The 17,206-nt window shown below is 35.6% G+C and overlaps 1 protein-coding gene across 1 annotated transcript; it reads right to left on the bottom strand.

Annotated features, from left to right (window-relative positions):
- Window positions 1–2,142: 2,142 nt before the first annotated feature.
- LOC579334 (T-cell activation inhibitor, mitochondrial) lies at window positions 2,143–11,972 on the bottom strand. The gene is made up of 10 exons (XM_779454.5): window positions 11,871–11,972; window positions 11,031–11,145; window positions 10,063–10,204; window positions 9,190–9,325; window positions 7,688–7,934; window positions 6,982–7,202; window positions 6,243–6,334; window positions 5,498–5,766; window positions 4,694–4,825; window positions 2,143–2,613 (listed from the first exon to the last, which is right to left on the bottom strand). The coding sequence occupies exons 2-10, from the start codon at window positions 11,054–11,056 to the stop codon at window positions 2,379–2,381; spliced, it is 1,500 nt and encodes a 499-aa protein (XP_784547.3). The 5' UTR covers window positions 11,057–11,145; window positions 11,871–11,972; the 3' UTR covers window positions 2,143–2,378.
- Window positions 11,973–17,206: the final 5,234 nt, after the last annotated feature.

The raw sequence follows: 17,206 nt of genomic DNA, 5'->3' as shown, positions 1-17,206 counted from the left end.
ACATCTAATACTAAAGTTTTTTTTAATTTTTATTGAATTTTCTTGTTATAGATGGTAAGAATATGCTTCATGTATAAAGAAGCCATAGGTTAAGTGCAATGTAAAACTTAAGTTTATCTTAAAAGGTTCACACTTTCAAAGTTACCCAATTTTATTCGCTTGTTTTGTAGTTTGATCTATGCTGTAGTTAAATTAAAATATTCAGGCTGTATATCAAAAAGACAATATAATACTGGTAGTGAGTTAATATGTACACTGTATTACAATGCATGATATTGAACTTTCATGATCTGATGCCAATAAATATATTCATTTACATTTGTTGTTGTCATTATTATCATTATTATTATTATTACATTGCCTGTGCTGAATGTGCCAGAAAGGGGCCCATTTTCAACTGAAGCAAAAAGTGCAGATTTTCGTGGAGTGGAAGCTTGAGCTACCATTTGCCACACTCCTATCTCTCTCTCTCTCTTTCCCACTCTCTCTCTCTCTCTCTCTCTCTGTGTCTGTCTGTACCTTGCTCTGTCTCTCTCCCTGTGCCATTTCTCTACCTACCTACATTTCTCAAACATTAAATTGTATTGTATAATTTTATTCTTTATGTCATTATATCAATACATTAGTGTCAAATTTTATTCATGTTTCGTTTATTTCTCCATCTGTCACCTCTTGCTCTTTGTGTACATGTGGCAGATTCTCACTCTCTTTCTCTCTCTCTACCAATCGTCTTTTCACCGATGCCACTCTCTCTTGATAAATGTATTTGACGTTTTGACAAGAAAATATCTCCAGTATGTATGTGCATACTATTACTTGCAAATGTTACATAACAGTTTTAAATCTTTCGGTTTGTCTTCCTTTAAATAAACATGTACATGTACTAATTGATCTATCACCATTGCTCGAAATGTACTATTGTGGATTACAAATGCAATATTAAATGTTTTCATTTAAGAAAATCATGACATAATTTTTTTCATTTCAGCCTAGCTAGTTGATTTAATTGTGACATGTATCTAATTTTGAGAAGAAGTGTACATGTGTGAGTTTTGAATTTAATGATAAATGGTATTTATTTCCCACTAAAGCATCACTTGTTTTCTGAGAGCATACCAAATTGATGTTGTCCTTAGTTAAATGACAGAATTATTTGTGAGAGAGATATCTTGTAACTTTATCAAGTATTTATGGAGAATGAGTATGTTATTGTTAAATGTACAAGTATGGTAAGATTTTATCTCAAATACTAAAAATGCAAACCAAAATCAAGTTCTTTGATACTACATGATTTTCTACATGCATATTTCCATATCTGGAACTCGATTATTAATTGAAAGTTTCAAATAGGGTTTTACAATGCCACTTCGAAGATCTTAAACATCCAATCAGGGTGAGAATGGATAAACCATTTTTTCATTGAAACTCAACATTCTCTGTTTCAATGAAAAACATCTAAGAAATGTATCATGTTAAGCGTAGACCCACGAAGATATCCTTTATATTATGTAAACTGAAAAAGATTTTAACAAAAATGAAATAATCCATAGATTATACAAGAGATTTGTCACTATAGTAAATTTTATTGCATAATACCACATATACACACTTAAAATTGTATGATATATTATTCTTCTAAAAAATAAATCTTTGTTTCTCTTGCTATCAAAGCAGTATAATATACAAGTAATTAGAAAATTGTCATCTTTTCCTTAACTTTCAGTACTGGCTTTTGTATCTAAACAAATCATATCAATTTGAGCGCCCCATATATTAATCATACCCCTTAATAATCAACAGAAGAAAAAGAGAAGGAAAAAAGGGGGGGGGGGGAAACACTCAATTTTATTAACATGTAAAAATGGACTAGAGAATTTGTAGACACTCGACACCTAATTGTAGGATTACGCCCAAATGTTTTGATACCCCAAGTTTTGACACCCACAAAAAATTGCCAATCCATGTTCGACATTAGGTCAATTTAGGCTTTGCTTTTAAAGACATCCTCATCTCTAAGCAGTTTATAGTGATGTCTTACTTCAACATAAAGATTACTAACAACCACTACCTATGACGGGATTCTCCCCGAGTTTATTTAATTATCTCAGTAAGTCCACTCTCATTTTAGAGGCAAACTTCTTTCTTTCTTTTTTTTTTTTGGGGGGGGGGGGATTTTACTCCATCCGATTCCATGAAATGTAGACATCTCTATCTCAGTGTAGTGCATAGTTTTGTCTAATCTGAACTTGGTGGTTTCTAAAAACTACCCAGTCTCTTTAAGTTTCTTCATCGCTTTCATCTTCATGTACATGTAGGAGGTGTTCTATTTCTTCCAGTTCCACGGGATACTTAAGTCTCCATCTCATCTGAATCGAGTTTCATTCCTTCCAATTCCATGGGATGCACACGTCTCCGTCTCTACGCAGTGCGTAGTGGTGTCTGATCTGAACATGAAGGTTTCTAACGACCACGCCCAGTCTGACGGGGTTCTCTTCAAGCTTACGGCAGCAGGCGATCATCTGAGACGGGGTGACGTCAAGATGACGGGTCAGAGTCGCTAGCTCCAACTCCTCCAGGCAACGAGAGATTAACAGCGCTTCTTCCTTGACATCACTGTATTAAACACAAAGAGAAATATATGACTATGAAAATAACAGCAATAAATATTCAACATCTTTAACTGGATGCAATAGGATGAGGGATAATGAAACAGATGACGTACATAAATGCTTAACTACCATTCAGGAGAAGGAGAAAATAGGAGACAGAGGAAATTTTTGAGAAAACAAATATAGACAGAGAAGAGAAAGGATTAATGAGAGAAAAGATTAATAAGAGCAAGATACTCATAAAGTTAAAATGAGAGGATGGGGTCTTTCTTGGTATATTTCTCAATATTTTTGATTCAATTATTAAGGAAAATTAGTGTATTCTCATCAGGACATGTTTGAGCCAAATGGCACCAAGAACATTTCTGAATTACAAAACTCATGTAAAATACAAAATGTAGGCTGCAATCTACATTTTGTCGATTGTAATGCATGATTCATAAAGCAGTTGTTAAACAATAGATAAGCTAAATCTAAGATGCTAGAAATTTGTAATCTAAGAAAAATGTAAGTGCTTGATAACAATCGTTTTAAAATGCATATGGAGGTTATTTTTTTTAAATTATTTTCTACTTTGAACACAATCAATGTTTTCTCTGTAAAGGAATGATTGTTGATGAGTCTATTTTATGCCTGTCATTACTGTGGCACCTGCAAAAAGTTATTAATACATGCAAGCATTTAAGATTTGTCTTATCAATATATGTTATATAGTTGGAACCTTGAGTTATGGTGAGCTGGCGCGATCTCATGGCAAGCCGTTTTATTATTAATTGGTATCAATAAATCAATTCTTGTTATCAAGAAATAATTTTATGTTGTAAAGCAATGGTAACTCTTGATATAAACTAGTCGAAAATGATGCCTCCGTCATAGAGCAACTTTACAAACCAAAACAGAAGAAATTTTTCGGATTCAAGTTCAATTGTAATCCATTGACAGGTTCTCAGAATATCGTGATTACAAGCAATTTCTCATATACATATATGACCCTTTGATCTTTGACCTCATGACCCTAAAATCTACTCAGTTCATTGGCTCTGCAAGATGTCCTGAGTTAAATAGTAATCCATCTGTCAGTTCTAATGAGAATGCGTTCACAAGCTATTTTTGCATACATAATGAGCCCATGATCTTTGACCTTTGACCTTATGAACCAAGAATCTACTCAGTTCATTGGCTCTGCAAGTAACATACATGACCTAATTTTGGCAGGAATCCATCAATCGGTTCTTGAGATAGCGCGATCACAAGCTGTTATTGCATACATAATGTGTGCTGTGGCCTTTGACCTTTGACCTCATGACCACTAAATCTAATCAGTTCATCGGCTCTGCAAGTAACATACATGACCTAAGTTTGGCAGGAATCCATCAATCGGTTCTTCAGATAACGCGATCGCGAGCTGTTTTTGCATACCTAATGAGCCCTGTGACCTTTGACCTTTGACCTCGTGACCCCAAAATCTAATCAGTTCATTGGCTCTGCAAGATACATACATGACCAAAGTTTGGCAAGAATCCATCGATCGGTTCTTCAGATAACACGATCACAAGAACGGGACGTACATACGTACAGACGTATGTACAGACGTACAGACGTACAGACGTACGTACGGACGGACGGACAACCCGAAAACATAATGCTCCGGCTACTTCGTAACGGAGGCATACAAATTCGATTTCGTGATATCAGGAATTCGATTTCGTGACATCAAGAATTGAATTCTTATGTTTAATGATAAAACTGCTTGCCATAAGATCGCGCCAGCTCGCCACAACTCGAGGCTCCAACTCGGCTAAGTGGGATCCCTGCTTAACCGTTGATTGTATCGGAGGTCGATCAGGTGAAATCGTATAATAAATTCTGATCGCCGATCAATGTAAATGAATCAGAAAAAAAATCTTGAAGAAACTTGAAAATTTTTGGCATTTAAAAAAAAAAAAAAAAAAAATCTGCTGATATTTTTTGCCGATACCAATTATAGGTGCGGGGTGTCGCTCCGATCTTCCGATCCGATCAAAGCCCCTACTTACAGGGTTATTATAAGAGCTAGGAAAAAAAACCTGATTTGATATACCCACCTCATGTGATTGTTGCATAGCTCTCTGGCATTCTTTGCATTACTCAGTAGATATCTAATGATGTTTGGTGCAGATTTATTGCACATGAGATGAACGTCCCCATTATGGTCAATGTACTGCTCACCCGTACTTCTACAAGTTGAAAAACAAAATGGAAGAATAACAGATATAGATATATGAAGCACTACAATAGCACAGTGCAGAATTACATTAGTTAAATGTGTTGGAATGTCAACAACAAAAAGGACATAAAAAAGAAGGGAGGTATTCTCCTGGTTGATGTCATATGCCTTTCTTCCAGAGGATAAGAGAAAGAGAAAGTTCTTTGGCCGTATTGAGGCTAAATACTGACACAATCAAAGAATTGTAGATCACAGCCAAGCGAAATATTCACACTGGGCCATAATGGGGAGGTTACAGGTTTTTCTGGACTGAATCTGACAAGTTGTCCTCAAAGAAAATAAACTAATTGAATTCTGAAATATACAGGGGTGATAGTGTGCACTAAAAAAAAAAAAAAGGATTTTTTTCCCCCCTTAACCTCGCCCCCCTTGAGAAAAAAAAGAAGAAGAGGATTCGGAGGGGAAAATGGCATCTAACAACATTAACCCCCCCCCCCTTTTGAGTTAGAAAAATTGGGAATAATAGGGAAAAATAGGGAAGAATAATAGAGAAAATAAGGGAAAAATCAGGATAAAATCAGGAAAAAAAAATCCAAAAAAATCCAAAAAAATATCCAAAAAAAAAAAAATCGGGAAACCGACATAAATCAAGTTTTTATTAGGCCTGAATACAATATATTACCCTTCAATGATGATATTGATTCCCTGAGTAATCCCCTCTGGCAAGACAAGGCATTCTTCCTCCTTCTCTCCTTTCCTCTTCACAAACTTATGCTTCTCCATGGTTTCTATAAGCATCACGAGGGCAGCATAATGGCTGTTTGCTGTCATGGTTGATGCTGGTCCCTCCAGAGCTTTGACTGAGCAACCCCCGAGGAGAGTGGACAGGGCCTGCTCTGTAGGGGGTATGAAGGGAAGGATTTCTCTCTGCTTGGGAAGGCCGGATATAAACTGTAATGAAACAGATGGAAATGCATTTGAATTAACAAACAAACAAACAAACAAACAAACAGAAAAACAACAAAGAAACAAATAAATAAGTGGAAGAACTATTTATGACAATGAATGATGGTTGTAATTGAATGCGATCTAAAACTGCATTTCCCTAAAGATACAAAGCGATAAATATTATAATAACCCCAGCTTCCATGATAAGGCACTTAAGCATTACAAACTTGATTAGGAGTGGGAAATTGTGGATAAATGTCTTGATCCCTTGAATGCACTTCAAGTTATCCACTAAAATGAAACACCACATAGGGTTCAAATGATCACAAAGAATGAAATCAATAATAGTAACAATCATCACCGTACAGAAGATAACAACATGGCTTAATCATAAAAAATTATCATAAATTGTCTTTTCACATCGAAGAATCAATCCCCTCCCTTCATAATCGTCTACGGTGCATACATCTGTAACTTACCGAGACCCAATGGTGTGGTACATCTTGGCTGCTAAGAACCACACGCCCACTCGGGGTGAGCCTGGTCAGATCACCAAGCACGACTGTACAACCTGCAAAAGAGAGAATGTAAACAAACAATAAGACTTAAACTCATAAATTCGGATTTACAATACCGGTAATTCAATACCGGTAATTGTCATTACTGGCAAGAATAAAACATTTGGGGTCACATGTGAGTAATTCAATGCAATAAATTGAAGCATGGTATTGCTGTGATTGGGGCTTTCTCAAAATTAGTAGGTCTTGGATCCTTCAAAATGCCTTATGATTAATTTCACTTATAGCTTTCTTTCCAAAGATAAAGTTCTTGTATTTATTTCAAGGAAAATCTTACGACAGTTTCAGTTATCTTGGTAATATGACGTAAGTTTCTATAGCATTCAAACGACCTCCACCGTACCCTTGTTCTCCTTTTGTACATATCTAGTTTTCATAATAAATCATTATGCTTTCCAAAATTGTTGCATTTGTCTATAATGCAATGAATATGAATAATATCTAGTATAATATCTAGTATATTAATTCTTTTATATGTCATTAATTTTATTATGTTAACATGTATAATGCTCAGTGTATTTTAAATATCATGATGTTTTTACCTTGTATAAATGACCTGCAATTCAGCTTCGGCTGCCAGAACGTCATATGAATACACGCTTATTGAATTGAATATTATCTACAGTGAATATGATTTTACCTCTCAGATTTTGCATGATAGCCCAATGTTGCTGGCAGACGTCTTTCATAGTTTTCAGACATGAACAAAACATAGAAGAGTCCCACATGCTCTCCCATACGATATCCTCTAAGCCTAACTGACCAATCAGATATCGTCTCAGAGATACAATTTCCTCCTTTGTTGGCCGACTTCTCTCCAGCTTCTTCCTGGCTTCAGCTATGTTTTTCTTCAGCCAATAACTGCAAGAGAATTTGAGAAAGGTCCACAAAAAAAAAATCAAAGTGAAGATGTCTAGGTGAGGGAGGGACAAGGGGGAAGGAGGAAGAGAGAAAGGGAAAGAAAGGGAAAGAAGGATGAAAACGAGTTAGACTAACTTTCAACATCAAAGTCCAAAGACCATTTTCCCAAAGAAATTCCATTCCCATACCTTTTTTGAACTGATTAAAAAAAACATGAAGAAGAAAAAAAAATTGTTTCTATTCATTTCAATTGTAAATTAAACATACATGAGGTCAATGGAGACCATTTTTGTGGATAGCAGATGTTAACTTAATCACAACACAAAGAAAATAAAATGAAAACAGAGTACGCTCATTTTTTAGTAAATGTTTCAAAATTGGTATGTGTCTCGAATATTAAACTGAATTTAATCAGCCATGGGCTGCCAAATGTTTTGTACATGTATTTCTAATAAGCCATACAACCAAACTATCAATGAAAATACCTCAATGTTATTTCAGGTCTTCCTTGCTTTCGCTGCACATTATCCTTTGGATTTTTCTTTCCAGTGTATGCATAGTAGGATTGGTGCCATTCCACTGGCCTTGGGAATTCCCCTTCCTTCTCAGCATTCTCCTGCTTGTATTGCTCGATGACGGCCGTAGATAGGTCACATGACGCCAAGATACCATTCACTGTGGTGTAGATGTCCAAGGACGATAAGCCGATTTTAACACTCCTGAATATAACACCTAAACATGGAGATCGATGAAGACATTGCCAATTTAAAAAACATTAAATTTACGAGACAAAAAAAAATCAAATGAGGTAGCCAGTTTATCCATGTAAAAGCCACTGTATCATGTGCTCCGATGTGCACTGCATCATAGCTTGTTTGATAATTATGTGAAAAATTCCTGCTCCTGCATAAATAACACATAAATAACACATTAGAGACATCCTCAATGAGTAAACTTTAGGTGGGCCAGTGTTCATCAAATTTAAACTGGCATTGACAACCAGAACAGTTAAATACATGCTCAATGGTCAGTTCATGAAGTTCCAAATAGTTCCTTCCTACTTACAATCTCTATGAGAGGCAACTTGATTCATCATCATTCTTTGCTTTTGACATCTGAACGAGCGACGTATCTGTGTTACCCTGCATTACCACTGAATTCATCAGCCATAGAATGTCAAAACCTCTAGCATTTTATAACAAAATCTCTAATTTTCTCCAATTTTTCCATGATGAAGTTTCAAAATTCCATCGTCAAAACGGGGTATTTTACACACTAAATAAACCATCATAAACCAACCATCCAGTGAATACCCTGTTTGGACACCAGACAAAACATAAGAGACTCTAACATCCATTTGGTGCCAAAAGGGCATTACCTCTGTGTATAGTGATATGAGTGAAGGCCCTTCTAGCACCAAACAGATGATAAGAAACTGACTCATTTATTTTGGCAGGAGCCCATGACATTCCCTAACTTTTCTTTAATTTATCATAGGAGTAATTTTTTCTCCTATTCCCTGACTGCAAGAAGGGAACTAATTGGGCATCTTGAATTTCACACTGATTGTTATAAGTGTAGCCCAATTGTTTCTTCCATATTTGAATGGAATAAGCTAGATAATTTGTTGAGAATGCTTCCTCTGTCAATTCATTTAAGAGATTGTTTAAACAAAGTTGTAATTTGTGAATAGCTCAGCCGAACATACACTACGTGCATGTTCATAATATTAACATGACTTATTCACATAATTGCGACTTAATCAATATTTTCTATTAACATTACTGTTTACTAGGTTAATGATATATGTTTGTTTCAAAAGGAGTATTATTTTTTAAAACTGTTTTGTATAAACGTTATAAACGATGTAAATACGTTCATGTTTATTCAGGGCCCCATGGAAGACCACTACTTGTTGGTGAATGGGCTACCCTGTCAAAAGATAAATAAAATAAATAAATAAATGGGTGTGTAGTGTGTACTGTACCTTTGTTGACTGGCTGTCCATTTAATGGTGTTTGATTCCTGAGATAGAACGTCAGCTCGGTTGCAGAGGTTCGTTGGTCTTGGTGAAGGCCATCGATGTAAGAAAACAACAGCTTCAGAGATTTTTCATTAGCAGCCTGAGAAATAGGAATTCACATATCCTACAGTCAGAAATGCAAGATTCAAATGATAAAAGAGTTCATTACAAAAGTTGCATTTACATTTTGTTTGAATCCGTATGAGTCCTAATAGATGGTATCAGATCAAATATCAAGAAAAATAATAGTTTCATTGTTTTTTAGGTTCTCAATTTCATAATGAACAAATATATACCATGCACTGAGAGGCTCTAGTTGAAATTATGGATCCAGGTGGCAGAAATAGCACTATTCCTGTCGACGTGGAATCCATAATTTGACTAGTGGCTTGAAATAGTGCATGATACATGTGTATTTGTTTTATATTTTTTAAACCAACCTTCATAAAAATAATAATAATAATAACAATAATGTATACTGTCACTGAATTAGTGTTGAGTGCAGTGAGAGCAGCGCAGACGACTGTTCTGCGACCGGGCCGACAAGTTATCACACTGATCTTGATCGATCGCATATCTATGACGTCAGCCATGGTATAGTGCACTAAACACATTTTTCTCATCGGTAACATCATAGCAATGTTATGTTTGGTCACATGATGCTATGTTGACCAATCATTGAACAGGATTTCATTAATAAAAAATATAATACTGGTTATTATATTATATAGGACATAAAAAGACCAAAACCCTGGACTTGCCCCAAAACAACCTTTCAACATGTATTTACTTTAGAGCAATCTAAAATGGTACAAGAGGATTGTATTAGACTATTACCCTCTCTTTGGGATATTGACCGAAGAAGTCTGGATGTACTGCGAAGATAAAAGGGCGGAGAGCTTCAGTAGTCTGTGCCGTAGTGAGGTATCTGCGGACCCGGCAAATGCTGTTAAATCCCAGTAATTTAACACATGGCGACCTGAAGACAGATTAAAAGATAGGATACAACTCAGGCAAATGCTGTTTTACATGCAAGACACTGATAATAAAAGAAAACATTTATGATTTTCTCTACATGAATTAAACCTATAACTAAAATACTTCGGATTGTCTCGATTAGAAATGTTTTCCTCTATCATTTTCCCCACAGCTGGGAGCCTAACTTTCATGTACAGACTCTACATTCCATGGTACATCTAGTCTCTGTTATAATACTTACACTGTACATACACATACAGTATATTGAATTGATGAAAGTCCTTTCCACCATGGGAAGTTCATTAAAAGGTGATATTAAGATTGAACATAGTTAATAACATAGTTGAATCATGTACACAAAGTAGAATGTTAATTCATTTCTCAATGTATTAAGAATAGTCAATGATTACAAAGAGAAATCTTCACATTCAACAAGGACAATAAAAATTCTACAAGTATAATGCAAATTATCCTTAAATTGTAACATCACAATTAGATGATTAATTTAAAAAGAAATTTCATAGCACTCATGCTTCCATCATCTTTTAGACTGACTTTCTCACATGAATGTTCAAAAGGAATATCTAGTCTACATAGTCACTTGTTTATATATATGCAAGTGTTAAAAGATGATAAATTTTACTTTGTTTGGTGTATCATGGACAAAGCTGGTTCATCAGAATATTGACATTAAAGTATCTCTATCAAAATCTTTTTGATATATTATATTCAAACTTTTATCATGGCATAATCTTAAAAATAGATATCTTGCACAATATACAGATTACAGGGTATGTAACATGGCATTTGCATGGCTGTCTGCTCACCTTATATACCGCTGAAAAGCAAACATTTTGCTTTTTTGTCTCTAGCTTGGGTCGAATTCTAACTTTGTGATTGATAGTCTCTTTATAAAGACCCCACACATTGTCTCATTCAAACCTGCATGATAAAGTGCAAAGGAATCAATGTATATAAATTTCAACTTTATAAACCATTTATGAAACAAGACTGTTAAATTCAGAACTCCTTGAGCTCCAAACTTAAAAATAACTTGAGTTCTGCTTTTATAAGACGGTGAAAAATAAAAAAAGTCTCAGTCTTTTTATTCCCATGTGGAAAGGTATCAGACAAAAGAGCGATAGATTGGTCTATAAGTTACTGAAAGTGCTCTCATATAACAGATAGATCTAGGTCACAAAGACAAATTATTCATGACGATATTCACAACTTGGGGTTGGGACCAAATTTTGATGTAGACCTAGACCATGCCATTTCACATAGACCTATAGGTCTAGATACTACCATTTCACATAGACCCTAGATCTAGGTCTAGTTAAACAAAAAAGAATCCCAGAAAAAAATCATGAATTGCCATGACAATATTCATTTCCATTTTCACTGTTTTGGAGGTAGTTTTCGGCCGCATGTACAAAGTCAATAGGAAGCAAGCTAATATCAACGTTTTCCCCAAAAATACTTAGATCTACTTCATTTTGGGTATGTTTTATTAGGGTATCTCCACGCCGGAGTTACGGGTCAAAATTTAGATAGGCTTCTGAACAAGCGCTCGCTGGAGACGGTATCCTCCGACTGAAAATAACCCTCCCTAATAAATTCCCTAATTCCTAAGGCCGTATTACACATATTTAAAAGAACATATTTACCTTTAACTTGTAAGTATACTTCGGTAATTACTACCTAATCACAATATGGCCCATTTTCCTCTCAAATTGAAGCAAAATTGAACGAAAGAAATAGAAGATAAAGTGTTACGGTGTCTTCTATTAGACAAATAATAAATGAAAATAGACGTCCTAAGAGGGGGCGTGGCGTGGGGAAGAGGGGGGGGGGGGGGGGGGGGGGGGGGGGGGTCTAGGCAAAAGTCATATTTACACAGTCACACGTTCTGAAAGTAATGAAATAGTAGCGATTTTGATTAGTTTCGTGAAAGCAATTACAGATGTATTCCAATTTCTACATGACTGATCTACTTAATCTACTTAATTAAGGGACTATAAATATGTATTTGATAGGTAGGGAAGGGGGGGGGGGCCGGGGGAGGCGTTTTATAGCTGTGAAATAAATTGAATATCTAATTGTTGGAAGGGAATCAAGAGGGGGCGATATATACAACAAAAAGTGCAGAATAGGGGCCTATACGTTTCGCAAGTCATATCAATAGGAAATGTCCTCTCAATAGTGAGACACTGATTATCGTTCTTATAATAGTTTTATAATCAACACTCGTTTTATCTATAAATTACAGCACTAACGTCCACACTCTATCCAGGTCAGGTTAATTGGTAACTGGTAGGATAATCCACTGAATTGCACTGTACGCTGATAACGGCTGCCGGAGTTATATAGCCGGGGTAATAGTTTCCAAAGCTCTATGAAAGCGCATTGGGATGTTATTATGCGCTATAAAAGAACAGAATGTTATTAGTGTTGAAATAATTGTACCATGGAATAATGAGTATTAGTTTACTGAATGCAAAACCCACCACTGAAATAATCAATGCAAATTCACACATGATAGTATGCGACAGGAAATGTTTAATCGAAAGAAGATTGAAAATCAAAAGATTTGTCTTTATCAATAGACAAAAAAACCCAGAAGTAACAAATTACGAAAAGTTAAACAAAAAGACAAGAAAATCATCAGTGTAAAAGCAAATAAATCAAATACACACTAGTGCCCATAAAATATCAAAGAACCAATACAAAAATGAAACAAAACAGAGAGGCGCGCGCCATGCCGCCATTACCCTCACAAAATACCAAAATAATCAGAAACATGGTCTGGAACAACCAAGGATATTAAACATGAAGGACGGGCAATCCTAATTGTTTTCAAATACATTAGATAACGTATAATTAGTATTGTTATTGTTAAGGAACGCTCTTAGATAATCTAATAAGGATTTATTCATGCTGTTATTCCACCTTCCTTCACTTTTATCATTAAAAAATCGTTTATTCAATATGTAAAATGCGTAATTCACAAGACATGTTATTAACCTAATGAACCTTTATTGAGTCAAGCATAATTTACTTTTTGAGCAAGAGACATAAACAGAAATGTCTTCCATGTACATGCACAATATAAATTTGAAGTTTTTTTTTTTTTTTTTTTGGGGGGGGGGGGATCTCAAAGACGCTTTGTTTTAAGTTCAAGGAAAATCGTATTTTTAACATAATTTTTGGGTGAGTTTACATGTTTGTTTGCAAGTGTCCGGGTTCACACTTTGACATCAAACATAACTCCCAAATAGGATTGTTAATTACCTTTTGAACCGAATCGATAAGAACATATGAGCACCACTTCCTTTCTGGCTGCTACCACCCTAAGCAATTTCCCTTGTGTTTTTAACGATTTTATTCATGCTTGTAAAATGATTATTTCTGTGTTTATCTATGTTAGGAATCGTAATAGTGTGATACTTTGTATACTGCTTTTTAATTTTTTTTATCCCTGTATGTTTTTATTGCTTGGCAAAATAAATTCAATCGAATTTAATTTAATATAAACCACCTTTGTCATTGATTGTTATCATCATCTTATATATTTTACTAGATTATTTGACATATTTTGAAGGATCATAAAATTAATTATTTATCACATAGTTATTCAATTTAATTGACATTACCACAAAAAAAAAACCACGAAAGTATATAGTAAAGATGAAATGCGGAGAGAAATGAATCGTCGTCATCAACTTCCAAAGCTTTGCTTATTTCAGCCCGTTGTTCGTCTGTTAATTTTATATCAGCTTGGAATGCCCCTTCGATTTCGTTTTCGTCTCGAGGTTCCTGTTATATCAACAAACGAATATGTCAACCATATTTATACAAAATATTCACACTCATTTTATTGTACAAACGTATACATCTTTTGGCAATGACAAGTGTTTTTAGACGTTACAATGCTCTTCATTATGTTCATTGTAACGATTTGCACTTCCAGACATTCTTCCATTTTTTTCTAACAGTACACAACAAAAGAATGTACTTTTGCACGGGTGCTCATTATTATTCAAAGCAATAAATTTGAAGGAGGGGTTGTCCTCAGTTGTAATTTCATTGTTTCAGGGGGCAATTGTGTGTGTGTGTGTGTGTGTGTGTGCGTGTGCGTGTGTGTGTGTGTGTGTGTGTGTGTGTGTGTGTGTGTGTGAGGGGGGTGTGCACGTGTGGCTGTGTGGGTGGGGTGCGTATGCGTGTGGGCGTGTAAGAGTAGTTGTCCATATAGAAAATAAGTATCCTAAATAGGGAACACAACCGGGGTACTTCGAGCTGCCCCATTTGGAAACTAAAATGAACAAAATAAATAGACAAATGATTAAATAAGTAAATAAATGATCGAATAAATAAACAAATTGGCATGTGGTTTGAGGTTGCTCACTTCAGATTTTCCCTTTCTTAATTACCCTGGCACAATCCTACTTATACGTTTATGACCAAAAAAACCTGAAGCGCTACTTTTGACAAACAACGTTATAAATTATATCTCACCATATATGTGCCCTCCTCTTTTCCAATGGCTTTGAATCCAATATTCGTAGCTTCTTCGACAGGTTTATCATCGATCATGTTGACGATCTTGAAGACATCTTTGTATTATTCCAAGAAAGCTGCCCTCATCCCGTTAATATCGATCTCCGTAACTTGGTTCTGACAACGAAACGTAAATAAGTATTACTTTGCTTGTATTATATAGTAACACAGTGCAGGATCATCAATATATATACTGTATAATAAAGAGTCCGTTACATGATGCCTTACACCAGTAAAGTTTATATCGCTCCTTTGAAAGCATGGTATTCATTGTTTTTTATACGATATGAATTCTCTAATCTAGGCATTGGTCCATCTGTCTATTTTCTGTATCTTTACAAATTATGTTCCTTTGTCTCTCTTGTTCTCTCATTATCGCTATTCCCTTTCTCTCCATATTACTCGATCTTTGTCGCTTTTCTATCTCTCTTTCACCCTAATTTATCTCTCCATTCCTTTTACTGCATATGTACAAATCCTCCCCCCGCTGTCTACTTACCTTTCCCTTTTCTCTATCTCAATCTATATCTCTATAATTATATCTTGATTGATAATTTCTTAGCCTATTCCATCCATTTTAAATCAAGACTGAAAACTCACTTGTTCATATAGTATGTATAGCACAGCATTTACGAGCTCTTGCAGCGCAGTAGAATATATCCACATAGTTATCGCGCTTTACAAATGAATATATTATTATTATTATCTATTTATCACGGAGTCTTTCACCGCCCAAATACATGTACATGTATCATCATCACCATCATTATATTCAATTTAATTTCTGTTCCTCCTCTATCCATTTGTAGATTTCAATCTCCTTTGGATAAGGAACATCATTTCTATTACAAATACAATATTTATGTTGTTGTTTTTATTGCTCATACACTTTGACAGCTAAATTAAAGCTGTTGGTTGTTGAATAGTGAAATGAAGCGTCGATCATTATGGAATTCACATTGCTAAACATGTTAATAAACATGTAGAGTATACAAATGAGCACATCTAAAAGTTATCCGTTCTTTTGTGTCGATATATATTTAAAAAAGATGGACAATATTCTATTCTAGAGAGGACAATTTGTTGTTGGTCCCAAAATTGTGAAAATTTGACTGATCGACATTTCGTCCGTTTGGGGGGGGGGGGGGGGGGGGGGTAAGGTCACCTCTTTTAGGTCATCCATTAGCATAATTTAAAAAAAATCAAAGGGGGGGGGGTTTCTCCAAAATACACACATAAAAAAAAGGGGAGTTTAACCACCCCCCCCCCCTGCGTACGCGTCTGCCCCTATCTTTGCCGTTACCATCACGGTCTAACAAATCTGAAGTACACATGAATACTAAAGCACTGACATAAAAAGAATGATGAATGATATTTTCCTGAATATACAATGCAGGTATTTAATTAAACGTCGTGATTTACGACCGCATGCATCCCAACAACGCTTGCAGAATAATCAGAATGGATTTGCACTTGCATGGGACATGTTTGATTTCGATAATATTATTTGTATTTTTGATTCAGTTTTATGGATTGTATACGAAAAAGACCAAATTATGAATAGGATATCATTTTTATATCAAAAACAAAACATAAAATAACTCGTACACTTATCAGGTGAATAGAATACAATTGATAAATAAAGAAAAAAAGACACTAATAGGGAAAATGAAGAAGAAATCAACACAAAGAACAGCAACAAAAACAGTGGTGTACGCAGGATTTTTTCAAGGGGGGGGGGGGGGGTTAACATTTGAAATCGGGCCAAAAATTTCGCAACGACTCAGCCAGCCGCTGAATAAGCGATAAGCGGGGGTGGGGGTAAGAGTATTTTTTTTTGTCCCTAAATTTGAAAACTTGACGATTGACATTCCGTTTCATAGGGGGTGTAAGGTCGTCTTTTTTGGTCATCCATCACGATTTGAAAACAAAATCAACGCTCACTAGGGGGGGGGGGTTCCAAAAAACATACACATAAAAAAAACTCGAGGGGGGGGGGGTTAACCCCAAGACCCCCCCCCCCTGCGTACGCGCCTGTAGATGAGTGGGAAAAGTAAAAAAGAAAAAGAGAATGGACAAAGCGCCCCATTCCCTTTTCTCGCAACATTTAGCTTTTGAACGCGATTACGGTATATACCGGATATACATGTATTATACAACCATAGAGATATATATTAGTAATATAGCTCACTAGGGGGGGGGGGGGGGGGTTCCAAAAAACATACACATAAACAAAAACTCGAGGGGGGGGGGGGTTAACCCCAAGACCTCCCCCCCCCCCCCCCCTGCGTACGCGCCTGTGGATGAGTGGGAAAAGTAAAAAAGAAAAAAGAGAATGGACAAAGCGTCCCATTCCCTTTTCTCGCAACACTTAGCTTTTGAACGAATACGGTATATACCGGATATATTACAACCATATAATATAGCTCTTTGATTACAACATATC

The sequence above is a fragment of the Strongylocentrotus purpuratus genome, unplaced genomic scaffold (genome assembly GCF_000002235.5).
Source record: "Strongylocentrotus purpuratus isolate Spur 01 unplaced genomic scaffold, Spur_5.0 spur5_scaffold_8, whole genome shotgun sequence".
In the NCBI taxonomy this organism is placed as follows: Eukaryota; Metazoa; Echinodermata; class Echinoidea; order Camarodonta; family Strongylocentrotidae; genus Strongylocentrotus; species Strongylocentrotus purpuratus.
Note: the sequence above shows the minus strand (reverse complement) of the source record. Positions and strands in the feature narration are given on the sequence as shown.